This window comes from Leptosomus discolor, chromosome 12 (genome assembly GCF_034619465.1).
Source record: "Leptosomus discolor isolate bLepDis1 chromosome 12, bLepDis1.hap2, whole genome shotgun sequence".
NCBI classification, from domain to species: domain Eukaryota; kingdom Metazoa; phylum Chordata; class Aves; order Leptosomiformes; family Leptosomidae; genus Leptosomus; species Leptosomus discolor.
The window spans coordinates 14771381-14792264 of NC_141402.1; the positions used below are offsets into that span (position 1 = coordinate 14771381).

Genomic DNA, 20884 nt, shown 5'->3' on the forward strand with positions numbered 1-20884 from the left:
TTTTGCTTTTTACTGTTTTAATCCTCAGAACTGCAGACTCTTTCAGGGACGTTTTTCAGATTGATGCTTCCGTTCTAAAACAGCTCCTCGTGGCTCGTCGCTCTCAGGGCTGTGCCCGATTCCTTGACAACTGACCCAAGGAGCACTCCCTCGGCGGGGGGAAAGGGCCTCTACCTTCTCGCGGGAACGACTCCCCAGGAGTACTTTCTGGGCGACAGCCGGCGCCGCAGAGCGGCTGCGGAGGGGGCTCTGCAGTGGCCCTGGCACACCGAGTACCGCGAGGGCGCGACGGCGCGGAGGGAGGGCTGCGGCCGGCGGGGAGCCCTGCCCGAGGCACCCACCGCCTCCGCCACCGGCCGCTCGGCCCGGCCCGGCCCGGCCCGGCCGCGGCGCGCCACGGGACGCACGGCTGTCGCGGAAGTGCCGTCACGGCCGGGCGGAAGCGGGTGTCGCTGCCGGAAGTGAGCGCGCGCGGCTGCTTCCTGTTATTATGTAGGGGCGGCGGGGCCGGGCCGGGCCGGTGTGTGGCGGCGGCGGCACCGGGAGCGGCGGTTGGGCGGAGCAGGGGCCGGCCGCCATGGCGGTCTCCGAGAGCCAGCTCAAGAAAATGCTCGCCAAGGTAACGGCGCGGCCGGGGGCGCCGGGAGCCCCTTCCCCGCCCTGCCGGGCGGGCTGGGTGAGGGGCTGCGGGCCGCCACTGCCCTCCGCCTGCCCTGGTGCGGCGGGCGGGCCGCCCTCTGCGGCGGCCGCTGGGCCGAGGCGGCGGCAGCGGCAGCAGCAGCGAGGGGCTGGGCGGAGGGGAGCGGGGTTCTGCCCGCGGCCTGGTGCGGGCCGGGGGCGGCGCGGGGCCACCGCGTCTCTTTCAGCCGCGGCGCTGGCCCCCGGGAGCGGTCGGCTCACGGGCCCTCCTCACGGGCGGTCGCGGACGCTCGCCAGCCGGCGGCTTTGTCCCGGGCCGGCAGCCAGCGGGGAGCTCCGGGGGTAGCCGTGACGACGGCCGGGCAAAGCGGTGGTGGAGAGGGGGTGTCCGGCCGCCTGGAGACTGTGAATGGAGCGAGTTTGTGACGGGAAGCGTGGTGCACCAAAACCTAAAGTAGGTCGTTATTTGTAGTCCGACGAAACTTTAGTTCGGGGTCAGGATGTTGCCGGCGACAGCGGGACAGAAGCCGTTGGCCTGAGGCTGCCGTGCACCGGAGCGGAGCAGGGCTGCGGTGCGGGCTGATGCGTTCCATCGCGTCATGCGCACTCACCGGGTCCACGGAGGTGGAAGGCAAGTTCGGCTTCCTTGGCTAGGATGGGGGTGGGTTTCCTACCACCCTTGTGTAAGGGAACAAGAAAATCTCTTGGAAGGTAAATCATTAATCACTGAATCATATAGAGCCATGTGTAGTTGTGCTACTTTTCAGGTAAAAACTGGGCTTTGTCCAGCAGCTTGAAATGGAAACCCTTGAGGCCGAATACTTGGGAATAATGGTTTTGTTTGACGGGATTTTTTTAAGAACACTTAATCGTCATATTTGCGTAATTTAAAAGTACGATAGATGCGGATCTGGTCAAAACTGAAGAAACCTTATTAAAGGGCCTTTCACCTGCATGGAATCATAAGCAGATTTTTTTTACCAGCTTTAAAATGAGTGCTGAATGCTAACTTGGTGTCACCAAATGAGATCGTGTGTATATTTGTATATAGTTGTCTTCCCTAAATGAATTATTGCCATGCCACAGAAGAAACAGGATTTAAGGTATTCCCGTGTAATCTTTCCCTGACACTCACCCATTTTATACCTGCATCTGACTTTCTGTAGGTAAGTTCAAAGTGCAGTGTACTTCATAGCTGATGAAAAATGAAGTTTCTGTTTTACTACTTGATTTTTCAAAAATAGTTACACTTTCTGTTCTATAGAGGGAAGCTTAGTGATAGTTCCCATATTGAATAGTTCAGTGCGTGAGATAACAAAAGACTTAAGCCCTAATTTGGGTGAACATAAGCACTTAATTTAACTTCATGTATTTACCTGCTCTCTGATCTTGAAAAACTTAATCTCTCTGATCTGTTTCCTGATATGTAAAATGAGGAGGATGCATTTGCCATCTGAGAATGGAGGAGGAAAAAAAGGTTTCGAAATTAAGAACTCAAATTAATCAGTTTTAGCTAGCTTTGTAGAAATCACTAGGATCTTAACATTTTTCCAAAGGAATTCTGACATTTTTTGGAAATGCTCAACTACTCACTATATGAACACAGGAAAAGGGTGCCTTGTGATATTCTAGTACTCCTTAGAATGGAAAAGACAAATAAGCACAAAAAAAGTATACTTTTTTCTAGAATTTTTTTATTATTTAAAGCACAGTCATCATTCTCATCAGGAAAAACTTCTTCATATGTCATTGTAATATGCAGAACTTTGATCTTCTGTAGTTATCTGGATCTAAGTACTGAAATTAATAGCTGATGTAGCACTCAGTTTTGCTTGTGGCAGTAGCTGGAATCTTACAAGCTTACCTCTACTAAGTAGCTATTCATTGTGCAGTGTAGAAACTATTTGCAACAATACTCTTTCTTACTTTTAAGAGACAAAGGAAAGTATTTTTTAGTTTTCAGGTGTTGAGCCTAATTTTTAAAAGCACCGCAGATAACCAAATCTGGATTTTATCAGCCCTGTCAGCTGCCGTGTACCAGACTCCCAGTGTGTCTGCTGAGCAGGCAGGCATTCTGTCTATTCCTTGACTAAACTGACTTGAGACTCTTGTGCCAAAAGTGGAGTTAGATCCTGACTCTGAATCCTTGTGCTTGTTAGGAGCTTCTGTTTGTGGAAGCCAGTTCTTTTTTTTAATAGTGATTATGCCAATCTTCTTGAGCCTATATCCTGCACCATAAGGTATGTTCCTATAAAAAGACCCTCTCTTTTTAAAGTAGCTGGTGTCATGCTCTCGTTCGTGTTGGAGTAACACGTGCAGTGATGTGGGCATGTACTGCCGGTCTCTGGCTGGCCGAGCTGAAATTTCGCAGCCCTCTGTCTCCATGTTCTAGCAGTGCCTGTTACCTATTTCTCGCTCCTGCTGGGCGCTGGGGAAGGAGGGAGGAATGTACTCGAATGCTTGCAAAGTTGTCTCTCCTCTGTCAAGCTCCAGTCCTGCACCCACCTTTAAGAGGAGGCCAAGATGCTTTGCTGCAGCCCTCCCCTCAAAACAGCACCCGGCGGCTGCCCTGACTCTCTAGCTGGTTGACCTCGATGCTGGTGCCTCCCACCACATGCAGGCATCCCTACTGGGGGGTTTGCTTGCTTTCCCACAGACCAGCGTTTTGTAGACTGCCCATGGGGCTGTTTTCCCCTTGGTCGTTTCAGGAAAAGTCACAGCATCCCCCGAAGCGCAGGTGCTTTTTGTAGGCTGAGGTGGTGTTATGGGAAGTGGCATGGTGTGTTCATCTCTGCTCGTTAAACAGGAGTTGTCATGCCCAGGAGTTGCATCGTTGTCAATCTCTGCAGAGAACAGGAAGAAGAGTTAGTTTCTGAGCTTCACAGCTCATGAGTGTTTGTCAGCGCAAAGGTGACCTTTAGCTGTGGCACCACACTGTGCTCTTGGGTGATGTCTGAATTAATTTGTTCAGATGTTGTTAACATCTGCGTGCTTTGGGCATCGGACGTTTCATTGTGTTGGCCCCTTTGTCTTCCTGCCATGGTTGAATGAAAGGATCCTGTCTGTGTTCCTTAAGACAACTGAAGATGGTAATTTTTTTATTTTTTTATTACAATGAGAACCTTGTCAAGGGACTACGTTATTAGCTTTTCTTTTTAATGGTAGTTACCAGGAGGAATGGCCACAAGGGGAACCAGCTCTCTGTTGCTGAGGAGCGTGTCCTTTGTGGATTATAGTTCTGAGACTGTTAAATTCTGTAGTAGTGTATCCGTAGTTTACAGGTCTTCTGTGCTGTGAGTTAACTCCCTGCTCCTGACAAAAGGAAGGGAGTGAAACCAGTATAATTACTGATAGTGTCGTGCCTGGGAACGTCTGCTTTCTGGGTGATGAAATATATGAAAATACTGATCAACGATTGATAAATACTGGGATGCTTTGAAAAGTGCTAGGAGGGATATCTGTGCAGTTCGGATCCTAGATTGCTGTGTAGCACAGAAGTTCGAAACATCACTATATTTGTTTGGAGATGTGGGGTTTTTTAAGATCCACATACATCTCAGATACCATTGGTTACGGTAGAACGTGAATGAAAATGCAGTAGCTTTCAGCAAATTACTTGGTCTACGGACTCTTATTTAAGACTGAAAGCATCTTAACGCCTTGTTGAAGTTCAGTAAGTTATATAGGCAGTGTTCAGTTAAGTAATATGGAGAAATGAATACTTATTCCAAAATAAGAGCAGGGAAGAATGTCCATATAGCAATGTAAACTCTCATAAATGCAGTCTGTTGGGTAAAACAAAATGAAATTAAATTACACTGAAAACTTAGTCTCTAAAGTAATTCTTTCTCTTTTGTTTTCCAGTATAAGTATAGAGACCTAACTGTACAAGAGACAACCAGTGTTATTACTCAGTACAAGGACCTCAAACCTGTCATGGATTCATATGGTCAGTCTGTGCATGAGACAATTGTTATTGAATTGTTGATGGCTTAGATATATTTGGTAGGTTTTGTGGGGAAAAAGATTAAAATTAGAAAACATAATTTGAATTTCTCGATCTTTGACATCAATGCATTCTTAGAAACACAAACATTTTCTGCAATAACCTGAGAGTCATTGTAATATTACATTAGATATACAATATAATAGTATACATAGTATATTATTATTGTAATATAACAGTAATATTATGGGATCTATTTAATGTGCGAAGAAGCATTGCATTTTTCACAGCTTAACTTTTAGTTAATTGCTCAGTGATGTCCTATCAGTCGGTGTCCTGAAATTGCTGGAATCTTGCAAATTCAGCTTTGCTGTCATATAAAGATACTTTTAGAGTTCTATTTAGAAAGAACTGTAAATCAATGAATGAATACTTCATTAAAAGTAATTGTGACAGTCCTTAAGAGTATGAAGAAAACACAGCTAAGTATGTAGAAAATTGATATGAGGGGTTTTGTAGTGTAAATTCACAGTGACAATCACTGTTTGTTAGCTATCTTAAAGGCTCCAAGTAAATTCGGGTGTGTTAAAGGAAGATGATATTTAGGGTCAGCTCCAGAGGCTGGGGACAGTTTCACAAGGTACAGTGAGCCAGCATAGCTTCTGGGGCCGTCCTCCTTCTGATCCCCTTTTCCTGTCTGTCACCTGTGCGGTTCCTCTGTGAGCTAATTTATATTACTAACACATCATCAGAGATTTTTGTCTCCTGCTTTCTAAATTCTAAATCTAGACTGAGAAGTATTAAGAAGGGACATGGACAGGTAAAAGACAACTTAGATTCAACTGTAATAGCTGCAAGCCAGCAGCTGTCACAGATGAAAGTTCGTGCAGTGACTGGAGAATCGAAAACAATAGTGAAAGGACTGTGGTTGGAATAGTACACAAGTTTGCATAACGATAGTGATCAGAATTGCAGATAGCTTTGAGCTGTGGCAAGAACCCCATTCGTGTTACCTCACTCTAAGATGCCTGGGAAAAGCCGAGCAGAGAACCACTTTCAGACTGGTATTATTTGGAGCAGTGAAATGAGCGACAACAAAATGGTTGCATTGTTGTTGAGATAGTTTCCAAGTTTATATTAATAATGAAATATGTACTCCCATTTAAGTCCCAATGTGTTCTGCTTGCCTTTGCTGAACACTAGCACCAAGACGATTGTACATGAGAAGCTACATTTGACGTGTGACTAGAAACTTTCAGGTGAAATGAGGAAAATAAAAGCTTTATTACTAGGAGTTGATTTATTCAGCCAAGAATAATCTATTGGATTGAAAGTATGGGAAAACTAAATACAGCAGCTCAGTAAATTGAGGTCAGGGTTCCTGTGCAGTTTGTGAACTAAGACTGAGATTTGGCAGTGAGTCAAGTGCTATGCATTTCTTCTTCTTCTTCAGTGTATTATTGTTTGGTTAAATTACCTTTACTAATTCTGTAATAAATGCCCATGGCCCAGTAGTTTTCAATATTCCTGCTGACCTGTTTGTTTGGAAAAAGTATAAGGAATTCTTTGTAATCTTAAGGTGACAGTTGGTTTTAAAATGAAGTTTGAGTTCAGATTATCTTTGCAGCAGTTTGTGTGATTTGCAGTTTGTATGGTTCCAGCATGTTTTAGTCGGTCTCTGAATGAGGAAACAGTTCTATTTGCAGTGAAGGTACTTTGACATGTTATTCATAAATTACCTGACTGTAGACAGTCATTTGCTAGTCTGTAAACATTCAAGAGCAGAACCTTTCAAGCTGAGTTTACATGTGTAACTTCTGGAAACTTACGCTAATAGATAGACGGGGTAGAACCTGAACTAATGTATTAATGTAGCAAATACGTTTGTTTTAAAAATACTGTTTGTTCCCTTTCAGTTTTTAACGATGGTTCATCTAGGGAGTTGATGAGCCTCAGTGGAACCATTCCTGTGCCTTACAAAGGTATGCATTTATTTAATATTGTCATCACCACCATTATTTTCCCAAATTACATGAAAAACTATTTATATTTGTCCTGGTTCAACTTCACTACTTCAGTGATTGCTGTTTTCTTGAAATCCTTTACTTGTCCAAAGTATAATGTTTTAAAGAAATTGTTCCCTATTTTTCCTGCGGAATAAAATTTTGATGTTGAGCATTGCTTCTTCAGTCTTGTACAGCTCTGCGACATCTCTTTTCTTTTGATACTGCACATTTTTCAAGCTTCTCGATTGAATGAGAGCTGCAAACCATTTATTCCTGCAGCTAATGGTAATTCAGATAGGGGTCTGGTAATGTTGCATTGTAGAACAAAGGAGATAATGTGTTAGTGGTAAATGTGAATCAAAGGTAAATTTTTCTGAAAAATGTTGAGTTCATGGCCATATTGCAGACTCTTTGTTGAATGTTATTAGTAGATTTTGGCTTTGGCTTCTGACTCTGTGTAGTTGAATATACTGGATTTAGGAGTTTTTTATAAATCTGGATACAAGAGGGCAGTTGAACAGCTGGAATAACTTTTAAAATCTTTCAAAATATCTTTTCTAGGTAACACGTACAATATCCCAATTTGTTTGTGGCTCCTGGACACCTACCCTTTCAACCCTCCAATTTGTTTTGTTAAACCCACTAGCTCTATGACTATAAAAACTGGGAAGCATGTTGATGCAAATGGAAAGATATACCTTCCTTATCTGCATGAGTGGAAATACGTAAGTATAGGGAACCTGAAATTCTCAAATTGTTCAGTTCTCAATTCCTGTAGGTAGTTGCATAATTTTTAACAAAACCCATAATCCTCTTTGAGACATTAAACCATTTTTTTAATGAAGTCAACTGCTTATTATTTGTAATGTCTTAAAGTTCAGGATGTTGTGTTCTGTTGCCTGGTTAATTGCATCTTTAGTTGCAGTTTGATTAAACAGTGCAGCACTGGTGTCCTTCCCTGGCAGGACGCTGATATGAAGATCTGAGAGATAAGAATATTTATGGAAGGGAAATGAAAAATTCTGTTAAAACATCTCTGGGCTGAAATTAATCTCTGTGACTGAAACGGACTTGTGTCAGCACTTGGACTTCTTTGTGTAGACATTGCTGGAGCTTAGAGTATATGGATATATTTGCTTTACCAATAAATAAAGGCATTGAGCAGTGCAGGCCAAAGTTGGCAGAGCAGTTGTGACTAAAACATGGGCTGGTAAAGAAGATAAACTGTGCTGACAAGGTCAGAAGAACGGTACAAGATGCATAGTTCTGTAAAAAGGGATTAACAGAATTAAATTTATTAAGCATGGGTGGTGGTTCAGCGCTTGCATGGTAATAGTGGAAAATGACTGCCCAGATCAGGATGCAGGTCTTGCACGAGCAAGAGGATCATCTAAGATACAGGTGATACAGAATTCATTCACTTTGAAAGGCTGGTAGAAATAAGTAAGTGGATTATAGAGCTAAGAAAATTTGGAAATAGAATATTTAATCTGGTGCTGCATTCATGATGCTTGTCCTTATTTTTGTGAAGTGAAATCATGCCTATGTTAAATGTAGTTATAAACTGAGAAGACTAGTTTACTTGTATTTAAAGGAGATTTGTGCCACTCCTTAGTGGGTTAGAATGTTTTTCTGTTGAGCTGTTCTGAACCTGAGCAAAAGCTATACGCTATATGGAATTGAATGTCTGAAAACTTAGTGATCTGTACTTTTTTTCACATTGGAGAGTGGATTTAATTTTTTAAAAAATTATTATAGTCCATCATTGCGCAGTCATCTTCAGTCATTTATTACCCTGCAGTTGATACAGAACCATGGATTAAGCAGTTCAGTCTGAGTGTAAACACTACTGCAGCTCTATTCTGCTATAGCGTTCTGAATAGCAGCTGGCTGGGGTTTGGTGTCTGTAAAGGGATCCAGAAAGGAAGTTAAATGTGCACATATATATATTTTTAAAAAATAATTAAAACCCCACAACTAAAAGGAGGGCTTTTGAGAGCTGATGGAATGGTATCATTTTGGTTTTATGGTCAGCTAACCTGTCTGTTAGCAAAATCAACAACTTGTGATTTGCATACCCTCACAGCCCCAGTCAGACTTGCTGGAACTGATTCAGGTCATGATTGTGGTGTTCGGTGAGGAACCTCCAGTCTTTTCTCGACCTACTGCTTCGTCAAGCTACCCCCCATACCAGGCAACAGGCCCACCAACTAGTAAGTGGTCATGGCTCCTGCTTTCTACAAATACTCATCTTAGTATTCCAAAGTGATTGTGGCTCTGCATAGTTTGTCAGCAAACAACGTATTCTACTCTGCAATGACTTTCTGTATTGCTGGCTAATTAATTCACCTGTGCTGTATTTGACTGTTTTGACCTATGTTGGAAGAATGTGTGTATTTTTTTTTTCAGCTTTTGGAAGGGAGGGAAAAATCAAGTTTGTATTTAAAAAAGCCAAACCACGCACAAATACCCTCGAAGCCCCTCAAAACAACCAGTAACCTTTTTCAACATTCAGAGAGATCCTGAAAAAGAGATTATTCAGATAACTGTCTTTGTATCTTTTTTTTTTTTTTTAATTCTATAATAGAAGTCCGTCAGTTCAGTTTCCTTGTTGATTTCATAAGCAAAAGCATACTGCTTGTGTTGCCTATGCACGCACTCCTGGTTTGTTTTTTTAACTTTATTTTTTAATAATTGCTGTCTGAATATGAAAAAACCTGCCTTGTGATTTTCTTCATTCTTTGTTGATTTGTTACTCTGACTTGGTACCCATTCTTATTTTCTTGCAAAAATTCTCAAGACTTTTAAAATCTTTTATTTCTCTAAACTTCTGGAGGCATCTTATTTTAAAAACTGAGAGAAGGTGGCTGGAGGAAAAAGGGGAAACAGAAAATTCTTCCAAAAGGAGACTCTGCATTAGGTAGAAGAAAAGCCACAGTAGAGTAGACTTAACTCAAGCCAAAGGCCAGCGCAGGAGGGGAAGGGGAGCAGATTATCTCCAGATTGTTTTAACGATAGTGTAACAGTTCTGCATTAATTAAATGGTAGATAACTGTATTTGAGGTTACATATTTTTGCTGTATTTTTAAGGCTGTGCCTGTTTTCTGTCGAAATGCCACTTTTATCAGGTCATAGTGTTACATCTGAAAAACCGAAGTACTATTCATTACCCTTCCCAGCGGAAACCATCTTTAACAAGGTCTTATGCTCTTAGCACATGAGAAAAGGGGGGGCAGACATGCATGGGACGGTTAGGGATGGCGGGCTAAAGATAAAGGTTTGGGAGGTTTTAGCTTGTGCAGCACTAGCCTTCCTGTAAGAGCACTAGATGATTCCGCTGTTCTGACAGCGGGTGTCAGTGCAAGTATAGTTTTAGCAGAGACTGTGACCTTAAGGAAGGACCATCAATTAAAACATGTTTAATTACTTTTGCAGTCACTCAGTGCTAGCATAGCTGAAGTAATTTTAGTGGAAATGTTTCAGGATTTTCGCGTTGTTAATAGCTGCTTAGTTTTACTAGTGTAATCAGTTTTTCCTGATTTTACAGACATTTAGGTTTGAGGGTTTTTTAAGTTCTAGATACACTGTTTAAGAAGAAATGAAGCCCTTTTAAAAAAAGTTGAGTCATTTAAAAGCATTCAAGGATGAAAATAGCTTGTCTCTAAAAAAAAAAAAACCCAACACTATTTGATGTAATATTCCTGAAATTACTATAAATGTGGAATAAATATATTCAAAATATAATTTTTATAATAGAATTGTCAGAATTCCAAGAAGAAACTTTAAATCGCTAAGACTGTTAAAGCCTTAGACATTTATAAATGCTGATAATTATTTTTTTTTAAAGTGTAACTTCTAAATAGCAGAAATTACTGGATAAGAACATGGTTGGATTGTTAAACAGGTCATCAACTATTGTGAAGTCTAGGTGCTCTGGAGGTACTTAAATTATACAGTCATTTTTTAGTGAGCAGAGAACAATGGCTACATTGGAAAGGTTATTTTCTTTTTTCAGCTTTATATAAGAAATGGAGACAGCTCTTCAGGTATGTCTTCTTTAATAACATGCCATTTCTTTTGAGTTCCCTAGCTGCAGATACTTTTTCTTGTGTATCCACATTTTACTTAGTACAACTGCTCGTTGTGCAGTTTTAAATTGACACCTGCTTTCATCCATGCAGTGGTTAGTTTAAAGTAATGATTAAGAAAAACATAAATATGCAGTGAAAGGTGTTCTAGCTAGTTGTTCTAAGGAATGTGTAATTGACTTCAATGACAGTTTCATACTCTGCCTCCAAACAAAATGTTCTTGAAAATATTTTAACCAGGGTTCATAGGTAGAGGTAGAATCTTCAGAAATGCAAAATTTGCCTGTGTTTTGTGAAAATGTGCTTGGATATAGAAAAGAAGTTGTAACTGGTCAATATGTGGAGGGAGGGTCTGCTGCAGTTTAGTCCAAAACATCTGCCTGTCCCTCTTGCCAAGCTGCACAAGAGCAGCGTGGGAAACGTCTGTGAGTGTTCTGGGAAGTGATGGTGCTGAGGGTGCAGGGCGCGCGTTTTTGAGGGGCTCTGGCCATAGAATGACTTCTCTTATTCTTGTTGTTTCATTGTGTTATAATCTGTTAATTGTTCAATAGTATTTTGAAAAGCGTCTTGCTGCAGCTTAATATAACTGTGATTTTAATTTATGTTAAACCTCTGAAAAGTAAAAATATACAAAATCATTATTTTATTTAGCTTCCTATGTGCCAGGCATTCCAGGCGGACTATCTCCCTATCCAGCAGGCAGCACTCCAAACCCAAGGTAGGAACCCTGTTAAACCATCATCATTCAAATGATAGACAGTTCTACTGAGTAGTGTCTGGTCTTGGTCGTGTTTTCTTAGGGTATATTTGTTGTATAATTATTATGTTAGCAGTTTGTTTCTTTTTAAAGTGAGGGCTGGATTCCTGTTAATAGCCAAAAGAAAATTTGAGAAAGGTTTAGCTTGCTTAGTGTTGTTTGCTTCAAATACAGTATACTTGTGTGATAAATATACTTTGAAAATTATTACCTAACTCCCAAATGTTACCTTGCTTTGCTCATATATCGGATTAGTTTTTTATAAGGTTGGTATGTTTACTTAATATGGAAAGAAATGTACCCCTGCAAGTTGGGGTTTTTTATTAGTGTTGTTAGTATTCTTTGGGGTAATTAGTCACTTGGAACATTGAAGAAAACAATTGCTGGTTAATACAAACCTTAACTGTAGCATAAATGTGGACTTAATTCAGAGCACTGTAAGACAATTTGAAGGGCACAAAATTATTATAAAAGCTTTTTATTGATATAAGCCAAGATGTTTTCTTTAAGTATATTATATAATAGTTTGGAATAAAGCTTTTCCAGAAGACTCACAGTTCTGTCTTGGCAAATAGTAAGATGCTGAATGCTGCCTCCTAGTGTGTACCTATGTTTTTTCACATCATAATTAATTCTTTTTGTTATTAATATCCTTATGCCCCGATTTTGTATTAGGAGCGTAGGAGGAGTTGGCTGTAATATATAATATGTTGACTTAAAAAAAAAAAAAAAAAGAAAAAATTTAAATCCTGTAAGCATTAGGAAGGTGGGGTGTTATGTTTTAAGAAGTGAAAAATGGGAATTTTGCTAAGTTCTTATGGCAAATTTTTTTCCTCCTAAATACAGTAATTTGAAGTGCTCTTAATGTTTGTACAAAAATGAATAATAGAACTATTTTTAAAATAAAATTATTTATGAATGAACAAAGGTTTTAAGAACCATTAAATTTGTAATTACCTGGAAAGGCACAGAATATGTTTGGTTTATATTTTACATGTTTTCTTGGACCATTTTGTTTACTTATAGCCACGATTAATACTCTGCAGTATGCAGGTGTCTGTCAGTCCGCTGACTAACTTGAGTCCTTGTTCCAGTTGATAGTAAATGTATTTTAGAAAGGTATTGTAGACTGTCACGTTGCGTGTCATCTCATAATTGTTTCAGAGAACAAATGAACGCTTTTGCTTCCCTTCATCCTGCAAAGCAGGGCTGAGAATTCCGGAGGAGTTTCATCTTGTAACCGTATTTTGCACAGCGTTTTTAGGTTTATGTAAAGCAGTTCAGCAGTCGTCATGTTAACGATTTCATATTAAAAATTCTTAAATTGAAATTGCTGTTTGTGAGTCTGAATAGACTAGAATAATTTCTTTTGGATACTTTTGGGGTTTCATATGGCAAATGAGAAATTGCATGGCAAGATTAAGAGATTGAAGAGAATTTGGAATGATCCAAGTGCTTGACCAGGCAATAAGTAGATAGGGTTTCAGATAAAATGCTATCTTCTTAAATCATACCAGAATTATAAATTGCAAGAGATGTTAATGTGAACAGGGAAAAAGAAAAAGCACAACTTGGCATGCGATTTAAACATTTTATTGTGTAAAGAACTATTTAACGTGGTGATGTAAAGATAGTATACACGGGTGGTATGTTACAAATAGTTACGTAACATTTGCATATCTTTCTTTGTCAAAGCAGCTACCCAAACTATCCGTTTGCGGGTGGTGTTCCATTTCCAGCGACCACTAGTGTTCAGTACTACCCTTCTCAGCCTCCTGTGACTACTGTTGGTGAGTAGCTCTCTGAAGTGAAACTTCCTTCCATAACTGGTGTGTAAAGAAAGGAAATGGGAAAAGGGATCTATTGTTCTTAATCTGACCTTCCAAAGTATTGATCTTCAATTAAAAAAGTTATTCAAAGGAAGAATAAAATACATTGTATGTCCTTCTCCTTCTATTTTATTCAGTCAGGAGCTTGATAAACTCCTGGGTTTGTGCAATGCGTTGTGTGTGCTCTGAATATTTTGAAGAACACTGCATGTTGAAGAACTACCCTAAGCTTTTTTCCTCCTCACCCTTTAACTGTAGGTGACTTCTGATTGTCCACACTGTTCCCTTCATGGCTGTGGTTTATAAAAATCCTTTTGTCCTCATTTAATCATTACTGGACTCTTTATTTACTTTTTATTTATACTTTCTTTACTCCAAAAGGCATAGCTATCTAAAGCAGAGGTTTCCAATGCATTTGGAATGAACTTCATTTTTACCAAGTTTCTTTTCCACCCTCTTCACTGTTGCTTCTTAATGGTCCCTGCTTGTTACTGCCTTCCCTCTTCCCCTCGGCAGCAAGACCTAAGGTGTTAACGTGTATATCTTGGCAGTCTGCTGCTCTGTGGCCCTTTGCTGGCAAAATACCCTAGCTTGGTTTCTGCTCTGCACCTCACTTGTAGTGTATGTGTAACAGATTGGGAACCAGTGATAAAGTTCATCTAGTTAAGTAGGAAGTTGGTGCAGTAAGTGTCCGATTGGATGACAGTCCTTTTGGAGCAGTTACATGGTAAGGACGTAGACTCTTTTGTAACCTTATTCAGAGTATCAATCATTTGTCGTCTCTTGCACCGTAGTTTAGAATTGCATCTGTAGGTTCTTCATTTAATGTGTGAACTTGCAGTTATTTATACACACTCTTCCCTCCAGAACTGTGTGTATTTTGAAATTTTCATTCACACACACGGGGACAAAGCAAGTTCACAGCTTGGCAAGGGAAGATAGATGCTTCTACTTTACTCTTAAAATATTTGAGGAGTTGTTCTGTTGTTACTGAATTTGGAAACAACAGTAAGTTGGATATTGTATTCTTCTTGTGCCTCATACTGTCCTCTATGTCCAAGTGCTTTCAGCCTTCTGAATAGGAAAAGTCTTCTCCGACAGGTGTTGGCCACGTCAGTGGTCATCTGTGCCCTGAGGTGACATGTATCTACCATGCACGCTGTGAGAAAGCTGCTGTCCCACTTGAGTAGCTCAAACAGCATTCGGTGTTGGGGGACTGTAGTTGGGTCCTTGAGAATTAGTGGTCTCCACTGGCTCTTGTGTAGGGAGGTGATGAGAAGCTTTCTAGGGAACATCGGCTTTCTGCAGTGTTTTTCTCAAACAGATCCAGTTTTGCTTTTATGTAGTAAAGAGGTAATTTAAAATACGGATGGATCCTATTTAATTTCTTTCCCACATTTTCATCTCCAGTGAAGACACAAAGGTGGAATATCTGCTAAATACCATAGAAGGCTCTTCAAGTGCTGAGCTAGATCATCTGATACCATGTTGTAGTGGCAATTTAACATTAGACTGATTCATTTGATGCAGCTAGGTAAAAGTCATACACCTCTTGTATGACTTGTATGGTTTATCTGTTGTGCCAAATGAAATGCAAACATAGCTCTTTAATCATCCATTATATTTACAGTACTGTTTGGTTTTTTTACAGTACAGTATTGTTTGGGTTTTTTTTCTTTCAGTTGAAAATGTTTATTTCCTATACAGGTTGGCTATAGGAGCATATCAGGTGCTACCGCTTTAGAGCCTTTTGTGGGTGGTGGGGGGGTGTTTCCAATAGTGAGCTTAGTTTGAATTGAATGAAAATACTCAGAGTAGCTTAAGTTTTTTAATAATAGCTGTTTCTTCAAATTGTCCTTCAGGCTTTTTCTTTGTTAAACATCTGCCATTAATTACCTTTCTGATGCAGTTACTAGTTTGGTGATTCTGTAAGGTCACTTCTGAAACCAGACTCTGCCTGGTAAAGGTTAAAGGTTTCAGTGCTCTGTGGATTTAATGGCTACATGCCATAAAATCTTCCCCAAGCTGGGCTAATTATGGAAGTGACAGAAAATTCTAAGGGTTCATGCACTTTGAGAAGATACATAAAATCTAATTGAGCTGTATTAAAATGGCCCTTTATATGTTCAAAGACCACTTTCCTATCTGTTGGCAATTCTGTGTGAACTTTCATCGTGTTAGGTGTATTGTGATTTTATTTTTATTTCTCTGTCCTACTTTACTGTTAAAGCGAACCTTGTATAAAGTCTCCCAGAATGAGGGATATCTGGGGGGGTCGTGGGAGGAACTGATGGCTGGTTCTGACTTTGTGTTAGGGAGTAATTCGTTATGTAAAGTAAACAGTAACTGCAGTCATGCTGATGCTATTCATGAAGTGAAATCGGACCTTTTTGTTTTGATTTGGAATGTGTATATTTACAATTCTCTGCCTTAAACAGGAAGTCCTAGACAGTGAATAAACTCTTTGTTCCAGGTAGTTTGACTGCCTTGGTTTAAGGTTTACTTCTCAGTGCAGAAAGTACTGTTCTTTTCTCCTTTTCGTAAGCAGCACCGATGATGAATTCCTGGATTTGTGTGTAGATAATCTCATTGAAAGCTGATTTGTGAAAGCAATAGTAATATTCAGGCTTAAATGTGAAAGCCTCTAGTGCTTCAGAGGGAGAGGGACTAGAGAAATATATTAGATAATTTATTTTCTTCTGTTATAATTTCTAGTACTGCTGCATCGAAATATGATTTAATAAACTGAAATTACAAGTTGTACCTAGCAATCAAAGCAATAAAAAACAATCAAAGAAGTTAGTAACCTCAGTTGTAACTCAGTTACATAGCAGCCTCTGTTGCTGTTTAACATCAGTCATTTATAGAAGCTGATTATATAATACTAGAACAATATTGTTTAATAGTTTGTTTCACTACTACTAAATTATTGCCTTGAGTTTCTGGGCACGAAGTGAAACTGGCAATTTAGTATACCGTCAATCAAAGGTGTGTCATCATCTTTGTCTCACACTTTCCTGAAATAGCTATGCTTGCTTGTGTTAGAATCAAATCGTATAACTAATTCCACAGAATCTCTGTGTGCTTGACTAATACTCTTTGTACAGCGAACGTTAAAGAAGTATTTTATCCAAAGAGAATTTTTACAGGTTCTTCATGGGTGCCATTACCTAATTTTAAAAAACATGTTCCCCCACACCCTGCTCCAGTTACAATACCATCCTGCAGAAGTTTAAAAAAAAGAAATGGTAGGCCCAGTATAACACTGAACAGTTACCTAAAAGACTGCCATCTGATTTCAGTCTGCTAGAACATGTCTATAAACCGTATGCTAATATGATTGATCAGCATTTCTCTCTCTGCTTTATCATCTTTCAATAAATGTTGCTTGTTGAAGTAAGATTATCCGAATAACAAATGTTCTGTATTAATGCTGATTGTTTTACTGTCCTCCCATACCTGCCCTAGGACAGCTGAATGATAATAATTGTGAAACCAGGTGGAAAGACTAGATCATATCGTAGCTTTTTAGTCACTTGATACTGTCCAGTAATTTGTCACTTAAACAGACCTTGCTATTAGATCTTCCTAAATATAAAAGGGTAACAACAGTTAAGATCTTCTTCATTGAAATTATTTTTGTTAGCTTAGTGTTCATCTATTTCTATTAATCCTAAAAAAAAAAAAAAATTAGCAAGCCTCAAGATAGCGTACCTGTAGGCAAATTCACTGTCTCAAGCCTGCCATTATGTTAATTGTGGTTGGATACGTGTATCCATTAATTCCTGTAGAGTTTACCAGAAATTTATTCTCCTTTAAAAGGACTCAGACTAGCAACATTTGTAGACTTCAAGGGAAATGGCCAGCCCATTTTGAAATAAAAGGAAGATTGTGGATATGGGAATAGTAAAGTGAATGATTGGATACACACTCTTAAATTCACTTGTGTACATCTTAATGTGTTTTATCTCACTGTGGTCTCTTCACTTCCTCTGAGAATTATTATGGAAAACAGTTTCTTTTACTGTCTCATGTTGCTAAGTACATACAGCAAGTTAGGCACTTTTTTTTTTTTCAAATTGGCTTTGTGCCGAAGCCAGTGCGGAACAGACTTCATTTTATGCTTGTGAATTTTCTTGTGCAGGACCCAGCAGAGATGGAACTATCAGTGAGGATACCATTCGAGCTTCCCTTATTTCAGCAGTCAGTGATAAACTGAGATGGCGGATGAAAGAAGAAATGGATCGTGCACAAGCTGAACTCAATGCCTTGAAACGGACAGAAGAGGACCTGAAGAAAGGACACCAGAAACTGGAAGAGATGGTAACTCGCCTGGATCAAGAAGTGGTAAGCTGAGATGAAACCCTGCTCTGTATCTAGTATTCCTAGTAGTGAACAGAAGCGGGTAGTTAATTCATTATTAAGCATGATAGAAATATCAAAGCTTCCAGTGTATTGCTTTTTAAATATATATTCTCTTTCCTAATTGAGGTGCATTGTTCACACTGAAGCAAGGCAGAAATAGCAGTGACTGTAAGATGCATTGTCCTGCATGTATCTTATAAATATCATTGCTCAGTAGAGAGGAACAATACTATTTTTCCCCATCCTCCCTGTGAAAGATGGCAGTGGTGTGAGATTATTTCATAATTGTCTCAGTTTCTGGATGATAATGTGTAACAGCAGCACTAGACAGCATTTCAATGTCTTAGTGCAGACATGCTGATTTTAGTCACAGCCTCCTTGTATAACTTGCAGACTTTTCCTTTCCCAGACAAGAGTCTCTCCTACTCGGTATGCTCAGAAATTCCTGTAGTTTTTCATTAAGGCCTGACACCTGCTTAGTCCATCTGCTCCTTGCATTACTGCTTGGGAGTAAAATTTTGGGACTGAGGAGCAGTTTCTGAAACCAGCCTAGTGCTCAAATATGGTTAAAAAAAATCATTAGAAGTTATTAATCAGGACTAGAGAACAGGGGATACCATCATGTCACCGTATAAATCTATGATGTGCCCACTTTAGTGTGTAATTCTAGTCTTTGCTATCTTGGAAAGAAAGGGCATAATGGAACTGCAGATGTTTGCAAAGGCAATAAGGATGATCCAGCATATCAGACAGCTTCCATATAAAACATGACTAAGTAAGTTAGGACTTCAGTCTGGAAAAAAGACAGTGGGGACAGAGAGAGTGGAGTATGATAATCGTCTGTATGGCTTTGAGCGGTACGAGGAAAACCAGTGGTGTACAGGCTCTTCCACTGTGCTACCTGTGGGACATCAAAAATATCAAGAGGCAAAATCAAAAGTAGCAAAAGGAGGTGCATCTTACACTGACGCAGTTGAATTATAGTTACCATTAGTGGGTAAAGCCAGCATATTTTGTTGCCTGTCAATACAGGTAAGCATTTGTTTGATCCGTGCTCAGCAAACTTTTATAGGAACTTACTCCAAAAGACACATTTCCAAGAAATCGCTTTGCTTTTATTATCTTTAGCTAGTTTAAACCATTATTTTTCCTTATGTGGCACCTTCAAAACACTTAAAGACTGTTAGCATGCCCTCTCTACAGGTAGAAATTGTTAATGGATTGACATTATCTAAAACAACTTTTACTCTTTTTAAATGAAAGAATCTGAAATCTATAGATTGGTGGTTCGTTCTTTTGTAAAAATCATAGTAGAGATGAGTAGAGAATTAAAGAATCAACTGGCATGTCTAAAAATCTTTCATCTTGACAACTGTATTACAAGACATTCAGCTCTTGAGACCTGAGAAAGAAATAAACATCTTAATTAATTTTAGGCTGAAGTTGACAAGAACATTGAACTTCTCAAGAAGAAGGATGAGGAGCTCAGTTCTGCCTTAGAGAAAATGGAAAGTCAGTCAGAAAATAATGACATAGATGAAGTTATTATTCCTACAGCACCTCTTTACAAGCAGATCCTGAACTTATATGCAGAGGAAAATGCAATTGAAGACACCATCTTCTATCTTGGGGAAGCATTGAGACGTGGAGTGATAGATCTAGATGTTTTTTTAAAGGTAGGTTTTTTGGGATATTTTTAAGATGTGTATTTTAAATGTGTTTAAATACTTTGAACTCTTTTTTTTCATCTTAAATGTTAGTGATTTCTTCACTGAAGAAGATCCTGTAAGAACATGAATACTTGTATGTTGAAACGTAAGTTTTAAAGGAGGAATTTCAGAATTCAGACAAAAGACCAATTTTGAAAGCATTATAGATAAAAAGTCATTTATCATTAGACAAGGGCAACATAAGCTTTCTATTGGGCTTGCACCCTAATTCTGGGGAAACTAAGGGTGATTGGAGTATTAGGACAGCTTTTCACTTGCAGTCTATGGATGCCTCTGCTGACACTGCCAATGGAGTGTTAGAATCATAGAAAGAAAAAAAAAAATGGCCATCCAATTTTGCCCTTCTTAGGCAATTTGTTCCCTTTCTTCACTGTCCTTAATGCTTAAAGTTTTCACAGTGTCTGATCTAATAGCCTTCTTTTTATTGTGAACTTATGTACGTGGTGATGGCACATGAAATAAAAACACATCTGTTGTTATTTTGAAAAGATTAAACCCACTTTTTAGCATGGAATGAAACTACACAAAATGTGTATGTCTGAGGAATTAATGTTGTCATTGTATCTGGAAAGATTAGCATGCAGAAGTGTTAACAGTCTGTACTGGGGCCACTGGGTAACAGATGTTACTGGTCCCTTTTGTAACAGCTGAGGTTTCCCCCAAGTTACCACTGAAGCTTTGCTTTTAACATCCAGTGTACAGTGCACTACGTAGAGACATATTATTTCCTTCTCATGTAGCTTGCTAGTTCTGTTTACCTACTGTTAAAAGAGCTGTTCTCTGCACCATGGGAAGTGCATTCTTCTGACTTCACCTTGGAGTGCATATTACTACTTTTCTAAGAATGTGTGCAGAGTTAATAATTAAAACCACAAAAAATATACTACAGTCATGGCATTTAGTAGCCGTCTGCAAGTCATTTAAGCCAAGAAAATGCCGTGTAGTAGACCAATGCATTTTGTTTCCAGAAAACTAACAGCCTGTTTGGGTCATGGAATGTGTCATGCTTTGAAATTGAGATTGTATCAGAACTTTCCCAGTAGCCAACTGTTCTTGTTCGTTCTTTCTGCAGCATGTACGTCTGCTGTCTCGCAAGCAGTTCCAGCTGAGGGCATTAATGCAGAAAGCAAGGAAGACTGCTGGACTCAGTGATCTCTACTAAATTCTCAGACTTTAACTGGGAAGTTAGATTTCCTTATGAAGCAGCCATTCTCTTGATATTTCTCTTAATCAGTAGGTGCCCAGAATAAGTTATTACATCATTCAAGTGTAAGATATTTTGAATCAATAATATATTTTCTTTTTGGTAAAGACTAGCTTTTATTAATGCACTTTCTATCCTGTAATCTTTGTGCTGGTGAACTTAACGCTGAATAAAACTTGTTGCATATTTTCTTCCTCTACAGAACTGTGTACAATGTGCTTTCTTTACAAACAGGCCTGGCTTATTCAGTGTCAGCTTAACCATACTTTCACTTTACTGCTGAGATTTGGAAGACATTTCAGTGTCTCAAACTGGCAAAA

General features: G+C 39.4%; 1 protein-coding gene across 3 annotated transcripts; it reads left to right on the forward strand.

Annotated features, from left to right (window-relative positions):
- The first annotated feature begins 542 nt into the window (after nucleotides 1-542).
- Nucleotides 543-20768, forward strand: TSG101 (tumor susceptibility 101). Of its 3 annotated transcripts, none has more exons than XM_086471933.1 (10): nucleotides 543-619; nucleotides 4504-4588; nucleotides 6502-6567; nucleotides 7153-7316; nucleotides 8678-8804; nucleotides 11331-11397; nucleotides 13132-13226; nucleotides 17410-17612; nucleotides 19067-19306; nucleotides 20433-20768. In XM_086471933.1, the coding sequence occupies exons 1-10, from the start codon at nucleotides 578-580 to the stop codon at nucleotides 20520-20522; spliced, it is 1179 nt and encodes a 392-aa protein (XP_086328059.1). In that variant the 5' UTR covers nucleotides 543-577; the 3' UTR covers nucleotides 20523-20768. The 3 variants fall into 3 exon arrangements, with proteins under 3 accessions (XP_086328059.1, XP_086328060.1, XP_086328061.1); XM_086471934.1 differs by having other exon boundaries at nucleotides 13135-13226; XM_086471935.1 differs by lacking the exons at nucleotides 543-619; nucleotides 4504-4588 and adding an exon at nucleotides 4616-4644.
- The last annotated feature ends 116 nt before the right edge of the window (nucleotides 20769-20884 follow it).